This window comes from Melospiza georgiana, chromosome 3 (genome assembly GCF_028018845.1).
Source record: "Melospiza georgiana isolate bMelGeo1 chromosome 3, bMelGeo1.pri, whole genome shotgun sequence".
Classification (NCBI taxonomy): Eukaryota; Metazoa; Chordata; class Aves; order Passeriformes; family Passerellidae; genus Melospiza; species Melospiza georgiana.
In genome coordinates this window covers 65,734,051-65,750,178 of record NC_080432.1, presented here as the reverse complement: position 1 = coordinate 65,750,178, position 16,128 = coordinate 65,734,051, and the positions used below count along the sequence as shown (strand labels likewise).

General features: G+C 38.2%; 1 protein-coding gene across 3 annotated transcripts in view; it reads right to left on the bottom strand.

The window, feature by feature from the left end:
* Positions 1-7,209: 7,209 nt before the first annotated feature.
* PHACTR2 (phosphatase and actin regulator 2) overlaps positions 7,210-16,128 on the bottom strand; it is a 103,719-nt gene continuing 94,800 nt past the window's right edge. For all 3 annotated transcript variants that reach the window (XM_058021552.1, XM_058021549.1, XM_058021553.1), the window contains 4 exons: positions 15,842-15,903; positions 14,721-14,858; positions 12,347-12,423; positions 7,210-8,782 (listed from right to left, as the gene is read on the bottom strand). In XM_058021552.1, the coding sequence (XP_057877535.1) occupies positions 8,767-8,782; positions 12,347-12,423; positions 14,721-14,858; positions 15,842-15,903 (293 nt within the window). In that variant the 3' untranslated portion in view covers positions 7,210-8,766. The remainder of the gene's footprint in view (positions 8,783-12,346; positions 12,424-14,720; positions 14,859-15,841; positions 15,904-16,128) is intronic.

Sequence of the window (16,128 nt, the reverse complement as noted above, 5' to 3'; positions counted from 1 at the left end):
CATCAGCTGAAATAACTCCCGTACTCGGAGGATTCAGATTATCTCTGCCTATATCTGTGCAAAGGCTGGACTTTCCTCTGCCTTGCAGCAGGTCTGTACTGCCAACCCAGCGACAGCTGGAATAGCAGAGCTGGATTTTCGCAGAGTAATTAAAAACAGTCACTCAGCTGTTGAAAACACAGTACTTAGCATTTGTTTGTGGGGTAATGATGTAGATTAGATTACTCCTTATTGCTTCCAAGTTCCTGGCATGCCTCTCTGGCATCCACAGAAGTGCATGTACATAGACTTGGTGACAGGATTACACTTCACAATCCCCTGAACCTGGCACCTCCATATCTTGGTGCTGGCAGTACTGTCATTCCACACACCTCAAATCTGGTATAGGAGCATTGTGTCAGTTTGGATTTGGGAAACATTAACTTTTACTCTCAGCTGTTTCCTACGTATAAGTTTGCCTGTTAAGTCTCTGTTTTCTGTTTTTCTTTAATTTACATCCTTCCCCTGAATTTCCTGGTTAGATTCCAGGTATTTAGGGAGAAGGATATGTATTATTTGTTCACACAGAGATTAAGACAGGTTCCTCCCCATATCACAGAAGATTGCTAATGTATACTAACAGTAATATATCTCTATACTTCAGTAATACATCTGGGGATGAGTTTGAATCATGGATTAGCAACAATAGGCACCACATTGCCTCCTTTGTTGATACCTCAGGGTGAGTCATCTCCTGATTTATATCAAAGTTCAATATTTAGCATTACATGTATATAACTGTGTATGAGTGTCTCGGAGACTCTGCTGAAGCTTCTATTTCAGCCAAGCCTTACAAGGCCATCCATCCCACTGCACTCTCTCACTCTCAGATTCTTTGCAGAGACTGCTAACAGAGCTCAGCAAAGAGCATCTACAGAGACTGAGGGGGTAAGTGCTCTGGTCACTAACTACTCCTTTTATGCTCGCAGAAGAAAAATGGTCAGTATTGAAACAGTCTCACTGTCAAGGCAGCCACTTAAAAGATAATATGCTGGAAGCACCTCCTTAACATAATCATCAACTTGCCTTCTGTGTGAGGAAATTTATGTTCATTTTTGTTCTCTTAGTTCTTGCAAAGAAGAAATTATTTCAAAGTAATTAAAACCAAAAGTTATTGTCAGTCACTTTGAAAGTTAAAAGATAGGCAGATGCACTGCTGTCTAGGCTAAACCCTCTGCTGTGCAGATCAGTTTTGTTCCTCTGCAGCAGGTGTATTTCCACTGTAAATTTGCTGTCAGTGAAACTGCTAAGAAACACTTCTTGCTGATAAAAAAGGGGAAACTGGGAGCACAGGTTAGGTCTCCAAACCATTGAGCTACAACCCTAACTTTGTATTTTTAAACCAAGTATCACGTCTTTCAACACACCTCTCCACGAATACACCACACACAGGGAATTTACCACATGTGTTTGAAGGACTGCCAGAAAACAAAGGAAGGTTTCAGGAAAATTCTTTCATTTCACTTCCACAAGGAGGAAATTTAATTTGGCTTCTGGAGGCTCTCTGAATTTAACTCTACTATGTGTGCCCATGTACATGCTAGAGATTCAAGAAGAAAATATTTTCAGTAAAGATTTTCTGAACAATTTTCTAGAGGTGATTTTTTAAATTTTCTATTTCTATATATTCATTCATATATATCTATAGTTCAAAGAGCTAAACAATTGTCTAAAGTGCTTGGAACTGTGCACAGCAGAGTATCCTACAGTACTGTACAACTAGGCAGCACACTCAGTTTCCTTGTTTAATACAAACACCATAAAACAAGCATAACATATGTACTGTATATACCCCCCAATACATTCTTTATGTTTTTCAGGTGATGATACTGGACTATATTTGTGTGTGTGTGTATATATATATATATGTATATATATTACATTACAGATAAAACCTCAAGAAGTAGCTATCATTAATTTGTAACAGTTACTGGCATTCACAGGTATCACAGACCTGTATAAAATGCAGTATCAGATCTGCCACTTCTTCAGAGTTACCATATTCAATCACACTGAACCAAGTAGCATTAATTTTAAAATTGTAACAAAAAATCCACTCTGCATAAGCTGAAAAGTTGTTGGTGTTGATTCTCCACAGCCTTCCATCTTTTGAAAGTAATGAAACATGTAGAAAGTACATTTTAGAGGGACAACAATTCTAAGCTGATAATGTTTCAGATACATTTTTTGTAGTTACCAGTAACTATTTAGTTACCAGTAACTATTGAGCAATGGGGAACCAAGGTTTGAAATTTTTTTTGCCTTACTTGACTTGAAAATGGGAACATTTAATCAAAAATCAAAGGAAGTTACAGAATAATTTCTCACTATTTTTCACCGAAGTAATAGAAAAAATAAAGTCTAAGAACTGGCCCAGTGTGTATGAATGGGTGACACTCTGTATGCAAAATTTTATTTGCAATGAATTGACGTGACAATTCCTATGCAGGTGATTGTGGCTGCCTTAGAGCCTATTCAGCAAGTAAGAATCTTGTGGCTGTACTGGACCCTTGGAAGACCATCCTGGAGCTCAGCAGCCTGCACTGCTGTGGATGTGTGATCAAGCCGTCCTTACTGGGGTCATGTCCATGAGGGTTTGCTTGGAAGAGGCAGCAGTGCAGTGATTCCTACTGCTGAGCCTGTCCTGGTGTACTGCAGCTCTGCCAGAGAAACACAGCTTTGTGATCTCCCAGCCTTTAAGGTGCAGCTGGGGCCAAAGCAGAGCACACAGACCTTGCCATGATTTACTGTTTGAGCTATTGAGCCACAGAACACTGGGAAGGGACACAAACTTACCAGCTTTGTCAGCTCCTGTATGCACAACAGTGTCTGTGCTCTGCAATCTTCTTGTGCCTCTCCCAGATTTGCAGTTCGCTTGTTAATGGAATTCTGGTTTTTTTTGGGTTTTTTTTTTTTTGGTTTTTTTTGTTTTAAGGAAAGCCCCTCTTTCCCCCAAAACTTAAGAGCTATCTAAGAGCTAATCTAAGAGCTATCTACACTTGCAGGCAATTAAGCATGTGCCATCTTCACACCCTTCCCCCGCTGCCCATGCAGTCGAATGCCTGTTCAAACAAGCCATTGATATTTTTGTTTCAAATCACACCAGCTAAAATAATAATTATCTGAAACACAGTATTCCTTTAATTCCAAAATTTGTACAAGTTTACAAATCAGTATGCTACCACACAAAGTAGTGAATGGAAGATATGTTTAGCAATGTTTTAACATTTTGCTATATCATAACAATGTTCAAATATTGTTAAATTTGACATAGTATTGCAAGATTTTTTTTAATATAAAGAATTAATGCTTGAACAAGAAGATACAGATAATACCATTGCTTTCTTTGTTTCTATCCAGTGCAATATGTAGCTTCTATAAAATATTGGTGAAATGCTGTATCTAGTTCATATGAGCTTTATTTCCATTAAAATCTTGAAATGGGAACACAAAGTAAAACAAGACCTTATTAGTTATTAGAGTTTATAAATATAAACCTGTTTGAACATTACAGCAAATATATGTTAATTTCACTTCATTTCTCCCTTTCCCTTTCTCTGTATAGATACAGTTCCATAAGTTTTGGTGGGGTTATTTTTCAGATTTCTGTTAAATAGAAGTTTTAAGCTATACTGGGGGCTGCTTTTTTTTTTTTTTTTTTTTTTTTTTTAATTTGACCTTCAAAATATTTTTGTATCATCCTTATAAAATCTTTCAGAATATATATTTTTTCTTTTTATCATAATCTATGCCCCATCAGTGAATATTGCACTGATCTTGGTGTAATAAGACTACAGCTAGCAACAATAGCAGAACTAAATGTGGAAGATCCTAAAGGCAGGAGGCAAGTTTATCCATACTTGCTTTTTCACCCTGAGTATATTTTCAGTTTAGTTTACAATGGTGCAGGTCTTAACTCCTGAAGATCATTAAAACCAGAGGACATGAAAGTGTTAAACACACGGTTCATGTGCACCTGTCAGTCTCATGCAAATGCAGGCGTTCAGCTTGGTTTTGTCATTGAAGCATTAAACAGACATGAAGACATGGGCCAATATTCTGGTCTCTGTTTAGGATGTCAACAGTGCTCACACAGGCCTGTCCTGCCAGGTACCCAGGTGACAGAGTGGTTCTCTCTACCCTGACTCCAAGCCCTGCCAGCTGCAGACAGTCAGGGAGTTTTGCTTGATTCCCAGGCTGCCAGACTGGACTAGATGTTTTTAGCCTGTTGCTGGCTGGATCTTTTTGCACTTTGTGACCATACAAAATCGGGGGTCAGACTGAGTTTATAGTCAGGTTATAAGTAACTGTTAATTTGAAACAAACTCTCTCATATTATTAATTACAGGTCTGAGTTTGAAGCATCTCTGCAGGAAACCAAGCACTCACTTCACCTGGAAGGAGGGGTCTAATTTCTATAATATCAGGGATACTTAATCCCTTTGTTTCAAAGCTTTCATTTGGTTTTCTAGTTAAAACATGGGTGCTTATCTGATGTGGTTTTTCCATGTCAGCACTGAGGCTGTGGTGCTTCTCTAAGAGGTGCTCAGCTTGGCCAAAGCAGATGGTAGTGTGAAGTCCACCACAGTAAGGGTGGTGGAATACACAACTGTAGGTAAATGATAAACCCAACAAATAAATGTAGTCTGTAGAACTACAAGTGGCCAAGAATATTTTCAGTGACTTTGAAGAGATCTATCTTCTGGTCCTAACATGTTTCAAATCACCAGTTGAAATGGTATTAGCTTAAATAATCATTAGCTTTTTTTTTTTTTTTGATACTTGTTGAGTCAACATATATAGCACAATTAAAAAAAAATCCAGATAGACTGTATCTGAGTTACAAAGACTAATATGTGTTACCTGAAAGAGGAGAGAGATGAGACACTCTAGAACCATTTCAATTTTTTATGTGAAGAAGAAATAAGGATTTGATTAAGTACCCATTCTTTTGCACCCACAGCAACATACTATGATGTGTGATTATACTGATAAATATTATATGTGAGATAATTTCAGAAGCCACTTCAAGCTGCTCATTTTCTCTTTCTGTGGATGTATACATACCTGACTCTGTGGGAACACAGGTATCCTGTGTGTAAGGTTTGTCATGTCTTGTGCATGACATTTAAATGATTCATCCAACTTGATAAAAATTATCATACTGATCCCTCTTAGCCAACTGGACTCTACTATACTTTGCATGAAAAGTTCTATTTTTTCTTTGCCTGTTTAACATCTTTTTATTTTTAACTCTAGGATTATTAATTCATTAATTTCTCAGGACTTACCCTTGTAGAAGGCATGCAGCACCAAAGCAGGTATATGGTGTAGTATTTCCAATGGGTTGTTGATACAACTGGAAAACATTTGAACTTATCAATACAGACAACTAGAAGAGACAGCAGAAGTTGCTTCAGGCTTCTTGAAGCAAACTTGCTTCACTGCACATGGTGACATACCAAATTCTCATTATTTTTTATTGCATGGACAACGCTTTACAGCTATTGTTTTTCTGCCAAAAAATTCTGCCACAAAATTCTAAATTTATAAATTCAATTTTTCAATTTTAAAATTTAATTTTAATTTCAAAATTCTAAATTCTAAGTTCTAAATTTTGTATTTAGAATACAAAAATAGTACATACAATTCTGTGTCTCTGTGGATAGTTTGAAGTTTTAATTCTGCTACATCTTATAATAATGTTATGTAGTATACTACATAAGATTTTACATAAGTTCCCATAAAGGTAACTCTTTTTGTCCAGTTACATAAATGTGTTTAATTAGTTCACTGAACTGTGGGCCACACTATGCATCTGATTATTACCAAAATAGTAAGAAATTAAAAATTATTTCAGCATCTCTACCAAGGCTAGAGTCCTGCAACTAGAAATGGTTTGGAGGGAATACTTTAAAAAAACCCCTCCAACCCCAGAGGGAAGATAGGAAAAGCCTAAGTGATACCTCACCTACACATCCTTATTTTTTATGACATAACTTCAGCTTGAAGAAGTCTGAGCCAGAAGTTGTATCCTCATCTTTGTGTTATTACTCTTAAAACAATAAGGTTGGGACGTGACTTTCCATCCATGGTCTAGGCCTAGTATAGAGGAATGTCTTGTTGCAAAGTCAATTTTTTCACTTCATCCTAAGAGTTTAACAAGTTTTAGTTTGCTTGTGTAAGCACCACCTTGGCATGGTAGTGGAGCTACTGTCTTATATAAAATATTTATATTTTTATATAAATAAAAATATAAACCTTACCTTTGCCCGAGTTATTCTGCCTGTGTAACAGCTGTCTTTCTGCCTTCAGTATCTTGGCTGCTTTCAAATGTTTCAATGGGATTAATGCAACACTGAGATCTATTTCATTGCTCCTCTCATTTCCTTTGAAGTGAAATACTGTGTTTTATACTTCAAAGTCAATATAGTAGACCTTTATATGATTTTGGACACACATTCCTACATCACACATTGGCAACATCAGCAAAAAAAAAAAGTTTAGGCAGAACTATTCTAGTGTAACTTTTGAGTTTACTCTTCAAATTCTAAAAATAAAAATTAGCATTCTACCAGAATTGCTGACAAACCTAATGCCCTGCTAATTCCTGTATGATTTAGTGCCAAAGAATACATTTTCACTGCTTCCTTGATGTCAGAGTGGTGTTTCTATATTTATAAAATGATGGACTTTCCAGAAGCTTATTGTCTGCAAATGGAATCCTAATGGCTCTTATTGATTCCATTTAAAAAGGAAGGTTCTGCTTCCTTTTCTTTCCTACAAGCATGTAGATGGATTTTTTTATTTGGTTATTGATATTTTGTAGCTTGTACATCATTAGATTTTTACCAAAGTGTAATGGATCCTAAAAGTCATTTAAATTTTACCTTTTTTAAAAAAGCTTTTCCAATGTCTTTAAAAATAATAGAGTGACAGAGAGTGGCAGCTGTTGGAAAGCACTCTTCTGTTACTAGAAGTGTTCTTCATTAAAATAATCCACCTCATTTATGCAAACCTGGTCTTGTTGTAAATAGCTCTAAAGAGGGATATCTAATTTTAGCCACCAAATTGCCTTCCTGCCTTCAGGCTGACATCTCTAACAACAACCTTCAATTTTATAAACTGAACACATTCCACAAGAATCTATCAGAGGATCTGAGGTAAAAATCACATCTACACAGATCTTTTATTGCCAGAAAAAGAAATACTTACACTTCATAATTAAAAACTGAACAGGACACATAAAAGACAAAAAAAATTGTAATATGTACACACATTAGAAAGGATAAATAGCAAATATATTGTAATACTGCATTAAATGTATGCATATGTGAATTCCAGGACCCCCCCCCCACAGTTGTGTACACTAATTCAAAGGATAAATAAGTGCTAATATAGGACAGAGAATTTCTTAGTGTAAACAATGCCACAGGCTTTTTAATAGGCCTTTGGGCCAATTTAGAAAAACCATGTATTGCCTTTCACACTCCATACCACTTAATTTTAATAGTATTCTATTCACATGTACAATTTCAAGATAGTATAAAAAATTAGGAATCTAAGACGCATTCTTCACACTCAACAAAACCAGGCTGGAGACACTCCAAGGGTTTTTCTTTCACTTTTAAAGGACCACTAGCTGAAGACACACTGATTCGTTTGGGAGTTCTTCCTCAAAGCAGTGCAAGAGTCCTTAAATGTAAAAAGTTACATCAGTAGTCACTGCTCAGCCCTACTAATAAAGACTTCTGTGCCTAATTTCAATTCTGACTTTGGATTCACACTAGCATGATGTCAAAGTTGTCACTACTGCCTGCCATGGATGACAAAGATAATGATCCCTCTGGTTTGAACGGCAAGTGACAGACAGCAAGGAGTGTTTCTAAACACAAAGCATTTCATTGCATTCATAGTGTCACATGATTTGTCCTTCAAATCCTGTTTATGTATCTCTGAGGATCCAGAGTATGTCAACATTAAAAAGCCAAAAAATATATTACTTGTTCTGTATGAATATTCCATATGTTTTCCTGAAGCATGTGCACTGGGATTTAAAAAAAGACAGTTGAGTTATACTAGGACTAATTTCTGGCAACTGTATTTACTGGCACCAAAGAAAATGACAGTTCTTCCTAAAGTACTGATGACACAAGGACTTATGGCTTGCTATCTTTTTAAGACAGGCTGCATCCACTGAAAAAAACCTACATGCACAGTTGCTTACAGTCTTTCTTTTAAAAAATAATTCTTCCCACTGGCCAAATGCATTGTTGAGCAGTCCCATCGATTCCACTTAGCTCTGTGGACTGACAGACAAAGTCTCTTTTCCCCCAGCTCTCAGTTCTTTTGTCACGCCAGCTCCCCCTTTGTTCCCCTCAGTCCCAGCCCCATGAAGGCGGATGAGATCCTGGCAGTCGGCTCTCCAGCGATTGTCCTCAGCACTTCCTGACTCGTGGAGCTCTCACAAAGAAGTCCACTGGCTTGTCCGTGTGGGCTGGCCACAGAACCGTGGTTTGTCTGGACATGGACAAACGCTTCCTCTGGGTTCTCCTCCTAGACTAATCATTTGTCCATTGACAAAGACAAGGGCCACTTTCTTCATTAGCCTCAGGGTAAGCTGTAGCACACACTCATAATCAAGTTCCAGTGCAATTTCAGGTCTTCAGGACGCAATGATTTTCCCAAAGAAAATTGTTACTTGAAATATGGGATGCAGTCAAACAGTTATGGACGATGAAACCTGAAAAGATAAATTAAAATCTTAGAATTATGTGTATTATATTTCAACTGACAATGACACTGATCCTCATCCCATTCTCACAGCTGTTTCCTTCTGTCGGCCAGTTATTCCTGATTTTCCTGATCTCTATTGGTTTAGAGTCAGACCTGTTATTTCCTGCTGTCCATCTCTCTCTGCTTCGTAAAGCAAACAGAGATTTGGTGTGGCTCAAGCACTGTCTGTCTGTGCCATTAGCCTGCCAGTGTGGTCACTGGCAGTTTTCCTTGGGTCAGCCAATGCTTTCAGGTACTGCCTGGGCATGGCTGGGGTTAGCACAGGACAGCAGGCAGGCTGGGAAGGGGGAACATCACCCTGTTTTGAGGTGAGGGGAACAGGTTAACTGCATGGATTCAAGCTGTGCCAAGCTTGCTGGCCTCAGGGCCAGAGAAGAGTGTCTAGTCTGTTTGCCAATACAGATTTAGCTACAACTGCATCCATTATTTGCAGATACTGTCAGTAAGTATTATCAGAAAAGCTTTGCTAAACCATAAAAATTAAAATTCTGGGGTTTTAATCCTTGTGCAAAATGAGGCTAACAAAAATTTTGTATTTTCTTTTAAGTAAGCAGCAAATTTTATAGCATTTCAGATGCTTTCTTCTTATTAACAGCAGCGAACTGAGGTACATGGAGACCCAAATATACCTCACTTTTTTAGGCTTTTAGGTAGGGCATGTACATCACTCCAGATTGCCTGTATGATGGCTAGAGAAGTGGGTTGCACCAAAAGGTGTCACCAACCCTTTCTATAATAAGTTGGGAACCTACAGCAATTGAAATTCTAAATCATGTTAAATGTAATGAATCCAAGCAAAAGGGTAAGGAGGGCACCAGTATCAGGTTCTCGGTGTGTAGACATATATCTCTGTTTAAATGGCTTTAAAAATTTATCTGTCCATGAAGTAGTAAAAGATGCAGCAGCCTGAAAAAGGCATAGATAACGATACATCTACACAACAGATTTACCTGAGTTTTTGTTTGACACATTTTCTCTTAATACTTCCACACATTATCCCTGTAAGTTGATTCAATCCAATACAGGGATGGACTTCTCAAATGAAGATGTGCACAAAGCCTGACATTCACAACTATGCAGCTGATCTGCTAAATGAGGGTACAGAGGATTGCTAAAAAGACACAGGGGTTTTGTATTTTGTGGAAAAACAATATACTGGACTATATATAACATTTTCCTTAGAAACTCTTCATCAACACCTGCTAATATGCTCCTCCCAAACTTGTATTGATTTCTTTATTTTTAGAAACTAATTTTCTTGGATTTTGTTATGAAATAACAGAAAGAATCAGTCTAATTTACTAGGACTAGAAAACCAGTCAAGTAACAGTCATTACAGTAAATGATGAACAATGAAACCCATTGTTCTTTCTTTTTCAAGTTTGATATAAATTTTTAATATTTCAAATATATTGTAAATACTGATTATAATATTAAATCATCTATATTTAATCTGCAATAATATAGGAAACCATATACTAGAAACTACTTTTGTTTATTAAGCACCTTCCTTGTTTTCTCAGTCTATCACAGAATAGCCTTTGCTAATCAGGTGCCAATGCAAGTGTCTTTTGGTCTGCATAATCTCAGTGATCTTGAAAATAATTAATGTATGAGAAATCAATTCTCTGGCTAGAGAATTCTGTATATGGTTTCATTAAATCACTTTTGTTGTATCAATCCAATATTATGTAGCAGAAAACATAATTTTTAGTGAGACGTTCCAGGGAAAATTAGATCTCTTTATTTTCAAAATTGCAATTGACTTAAAACATTTGCATGTTATTCTGCTCTTAATTAGTTTTTTCTAGTGTTACTCTTCTGACTTCTATATAGTAACTCCACAACATGACCAGTGAAACAAAAGAGCAGGGTTAAAGAACAGAAAAAAACTGACTTCCCTCAGGTTGAAATTCTTTCAACAACCTATAGAATCATTGCCTGCATTGATCACAATTTGGCTGTTCCTATTTTTAACTCCATTTTCAAAGGCCCTCCTTGAAGAAAATAATCCACTTTTTTACTGGTTTGTCACTCCACGAGATTCCTGGTTCAGCTTTCAAGAATCCAGTTGTAATCAGCCTCAACTGTTCTCAAAGCTCATGAAAAAATATCCAATTCTTTTTGTATGAATCATGCCTGTCTGTACTTAGGCTTCAGTATTGCAAAGCAACTCAAGAAACACAACAATATAAGCAGGGGGTTGGTTTCTATACCTGCTATTTTTATTCTCTCCCTTGGGATGCTCTTTTTTTAAAAGTAGTATTTTTATACATTCTGAAAAAGATATACTATGTGCTACCTAAAGAGAAAATGACATCAGAAGCCAAATCAAAAGATGCATCTCCATGTTTGAAAAATACATTTTCTAGTGGTCAGAATGCAACACTACATTAAAACCCTGCATCCTGGTTCATCTTCTGGCTTAGGTTTGCTGTCTGTGAAGCCGGTTTGGATTTTTAAAAATGAATTTGTTTATGTTGTATCTACACAGAAGTGATAAGTTATTATTTTTAAAAACTCCATGTTTTGGGGAGAAAGAGATCACTGAAGTTGTGAAATCAAACAGTGAAGTAGCAGATACATGAAACACCCATCATGAATTTTCCTTGTGATGCATTTTTTAATTTGGTGATTCACACTCACTAGCTCAGATCCTGAGTTTGGTTGAAACAGTAGCAGGAAACAGAAGGGACCCAGTCTTAGACAATTGGTTCTGTCTGACAATTTTCAGCAGAAGCAAAGACATTAATACTATGGACACAATGTTGGCCAATCTAACATCAAGTTTTGATTGCTGGTGGCAATTTTCAGGCTTTGCAACTTCCAAGAAAAAGGAACACAGCCATGGAGATTTCAGAAAGTGTGTCCCTCCCCCTAGGAATAATTCTGCCAAATTTGAAACCCTGCTAAAATACTGTGGACACTTCAGAGCTTCTTCAAATAACAATGCTTCAGACAACATCTTGATGTTATCTGAAGCAAAGAACAAAACAAATCCACATTAACACATTAGAAGTGGCAACAAGGGAATCTATCTTGTTCCCCAGAAACTGCTGCCAGGAGCCTAAGTGACCCTTAGAAAGCTTGCCAAGACACTGGTGAGCTTTTCTGAAGTTCAAAGCATCATCTAATTTTCACTTACAAAATGCATCTACACAAATGTATATTTTAATGAGCAAGGGAGTGCTGCCAGAGAAGGAAACCCCTTTTATTTTGTGTGCTTGAAGATCACTAACTTCATCTGTAAGAACTGATGGGTTCTTGCATAAGATTATTTTTTAGATTCCCCAATCTTTTTCTACATAGTGACCAATCCATTGCAGTCACCTGCACTGCTGTATAGAGATGGCACCAGCAATAGTGGGAATTCCAACAGAATCAGTGGTGGGATTCAAGGGGACTCATGATAGGAATCCACACAAATCATGACACAACTGCAGAGAACTTGCAGGAAAGCAGAGGGTTGCTGTTGTTTCTCACACTTTCACAAGAAGGGAGATTCACCCACCTGGTAAATTGCCGACTTTCCTCGTGTACTTCCATTTCTGTGCTTTTGAATTCATTCAGTTCTTTCCGTATTGCTGCCTAATAAGCCATAATGACATATGCAACCGTAAGAAATATGAATTTTCAGGAAAACAAAGAGTCTGAAAGAAACGTGGCCCTACCATTACACTTGCCTTACAGTTCCCATTTCAATTTTTCCTTACTGTAATCCACAGCTCTCACACATTTCTGATCACCAAGATGAATGACTTTTCAATTAGAGCTGTTCAAAGTACTCATCCACAACAAAGAAATGAAAAGCATCAAGCACCAAAAGTAAACCAAGAAACACCAAATCAACTGCAATGGGTGAACAAAGCCCACACTGAAACAGAGCACTTCTACTGACAAAAATGGGCAAGGGGTTGGGTTACCCTGACAATCACTTGCTGAGTAGGCAGACAGGAGGGGATTCTATCTCCAGACACAGCCCTGAGGAGCTGGTGAGTCACTCTGCCAGCACAGGCACTGTGTGCATAGCAGGGTCCTTGTATCTCCCCTCTGGAGACAGGACTTCAGGAGTGCAGGATGAAAAGCATTTTATTTTTCAAGTGGAATTAATCACTTGGTTTGATTAGTTTTATTTAAAATGATATTAATATTTGGACTTTTCAGGCTTGGATTTTTAGTTGGCAGATACTAAAGAACAGCAGAAATCCAGTACAGTTTGTAAATGCCTTGTTGCTTGAGACTGATAGCAATTTACCTCATCAAGTAAATACAGTTTCTGAAATATTCTAATATATACTACAAGAGGTTTTGTTTCTATGCCACACACCTTTCTACCTTCACTGTTAAAGGAAATGACAGTTTATTCTTCCTCATTCTTTCATCAGTTTAAATAAAGACAATATCATTTCATTAATCCCTAAAGAAACGTCATCTAGTGTGCATGCCTTTCAGTGCAGAGCAGACAAGCAGCATGATAAAATTATAGCATCAACAGGCTGCAGTCTTATAAATTATAAACGTTGCTTTAAGCAGGGGTGGTCGTGTTTAGGCACAACAGCATGCTTACATGAGGCTGCTGTAGAGCTAGTGAAGAGACAGTGACTTCTGAGCACCAAATCAGCATCAAAGATAGCAGAGCTCCAGTTCTGTAATAGAGCTGCAGCACAATTTTCTGCTCCTACTGGAATTAGAAGAATGATTTCTCTTGGAAAAAAAGGACAAGGGAGTTTTCAGGCAACCGCAAGTCTGCTTTTCTGCTAAGGCCAATAAACTTGGGGCTGAGAGGATCAGCCTTGGGCAGCTGTTAATTACAAAATGAATTGAGACTAAAACCTGCTACCCTGAAGTAGGTAGGCAACTCCATTGTTTTTTTCTAGTGCAGTTTACCCTGGTTGGACCTCTGTCCAAGTGGAGGTGCTGGGTCCTCTAACCTCCCACAAACTATGGGAGGACTAGACAGTGCTCAGCATCTCCCATAACCAACATCTACAAACTCTTCTGACTACATTTTTAACTATTTCACCTTGGCCTGAGACAACTGTCAGATGAACTGGCAATTTTTAAATATTAAACTTTAAAATACTAGCTGAAATAAAATCAGTGCTTCACTACCCTTAGCTAAAATAAAGTGGGCTCTTGCACACACCACTTTTCATATCAAGCACATCTCACAGGAGTTCCATTAAGTCCACAGGTCTTGGTTCAGACCAGTGCTTTAAGACCCAGCACTCTGGGCTACCTGAATCTTACAGCTCTCCTTTCATTAAGTAATGTAATAGGGAAATGGAAGAGTACCTTATGGTAACCTTTGACTGATGTTTTTTAAAAATGAGAATCACAGGATAATTTATCTCATCCTTTGTAGTCAGGCAGCAGAGCTTTATTAACTGTAGGATGTTAGGGGCAGTCTTCCCAAGAAGCTCTGCTGCATGCACATGGTCATTCCCTGCACTGGTGGTCATGGCCAAGAACCTTGAGGAGGATGGAGGAACTTCTACCTTTTTTTCACTCAAATGAGTGGCAAAAGCAACTCCTGGTAGCAGTGACGCAGACTCCTGCCTGCAAATCCCTGCATGAATTCCCACAGATCAGGGACACCTTTGGTAAACTTTTATCTGTCTTAGCAAGGTTTTAAAAAATAGAAAACAAAAATTAGAAATTCTGGCTCAAACTGTCATAATGGAGGTGTAAAATATGCTCATAATAGGCACCTGAGTGGGTTTTCTTAGCTGCAAGCAGCAGACGCACAGTAGCGCCATGACAATCTTGCTGTCACCAGCAGATGTCATTTGTGATGCTGGCAATCAAGAGAATGTAAACCAGAGGAAAGCTCCCCAAAAGTGACAGATGAAAGCATTTTCTTATAATCTGCATTTGTGCCTTGCCTTGTCTGCAGGAGTTAGCCTGGCCCAAGGCTTGTCAGCACGACGGTCGTAATCTGGAGATTCCGTGACCTCCACGTACTCGTTAAATCGAAGGATTCTTCTCGCTTGAAGTTCAGCCACTGTAGGCCTCAGACTGAGCTGTAAGCAGGAGGCAGAAAACAGTATGCTTAATAAGATGAAATGAAATAAAAGAGGAGGGTATGATGTAATCTCAAGAGAACTTTGATGGTATTTCTAAATAGGGTCACTTTCAGGTGTCTAAAAAAAGGCACCACCCTGGGAGTGCTGTGCAGGAATGGAGAGGCAGCCTAACCTGATTTCTTCAATTATAAAAATAGTCTTTGTCGGGCAGGTCACAGAGAATCATGACAGTTATCCCTGGAATTTTAATTGTGACTTTGCAACTGGCACTACCCCACTAGGCCATCTGCATGAACAGTTATACCGTGTTAAAACCGTAATATCAAAAATACCTGACATTTGGAAGTATCTGCCCTGGTTTTGACCATCTAGTGGTCATTATAATGCCAAATTGTTTCAATCACCTCAAACAATATTCACTTTAATTAACTAAGGATGATCATATTAAGGAAACTGTATTTTTGCAGAGACGGGCAGACCAGGGATACTTATGAAAACTGCCCCCATCCTCTCCCAGAACAGACCTGTAACTGCTCCATTTCCAGGGACAATGAGCATGATCCCACCTGCAGAAGCTAAGACCACTGATGTGGTTAGAAAAGCACTGAAGGGATGTCATAGGGGTCACATTGTTTTGCTGCCCTCTCCACTGCTCTAGGGAAGAGTGGATCTGCAGGTGTGGCTGCCCCTGATCATATGTGACAGGGGTGGTCCTGCTACAGAGGAAATCTGTCACTTATGTCCCCTGCTGAGGAACAGCAATATGGCCAGACTCGGTATGCTTCTCCAGGTGTGGGCAGCTGGACAGCATGGGGGTTCCCCCAACAAGGGCTTGGCTTGTACTGCTTTTCAAGCAGATTTCTAATCTGGGGAAAATGACTGATGGACATTTGCAGCAATGTCTACACACTGATTTTCAGATTCTTGTGAAACATAATTCTATGTACAAAAAGACACAATACAAAAAAGCACATCATCACCTTTCTACTGAGTCTACGTTTTATTTCTCTTTTGGCTTCCTGTTCCTCTTCTTCATTCTTCTCTGTTTTCAGAAGAGATAAAAAGGAGTGAATATTTAAGTATTATAACTGCACATACTGTATTTCTCTTGGTTGAACGCTTCAGAACTCCAAGTCCTGGCTCATGTTTCCTCATATTTCTGGATGATGCCGCCTGTGTTGTCTGCTTTTTGGATTTTGTCTGCTCTCATTCTTTTCCCTATCCGCATTTCCCCTGATTCTGTAGACATCTCAAGTCAACTGTGGGT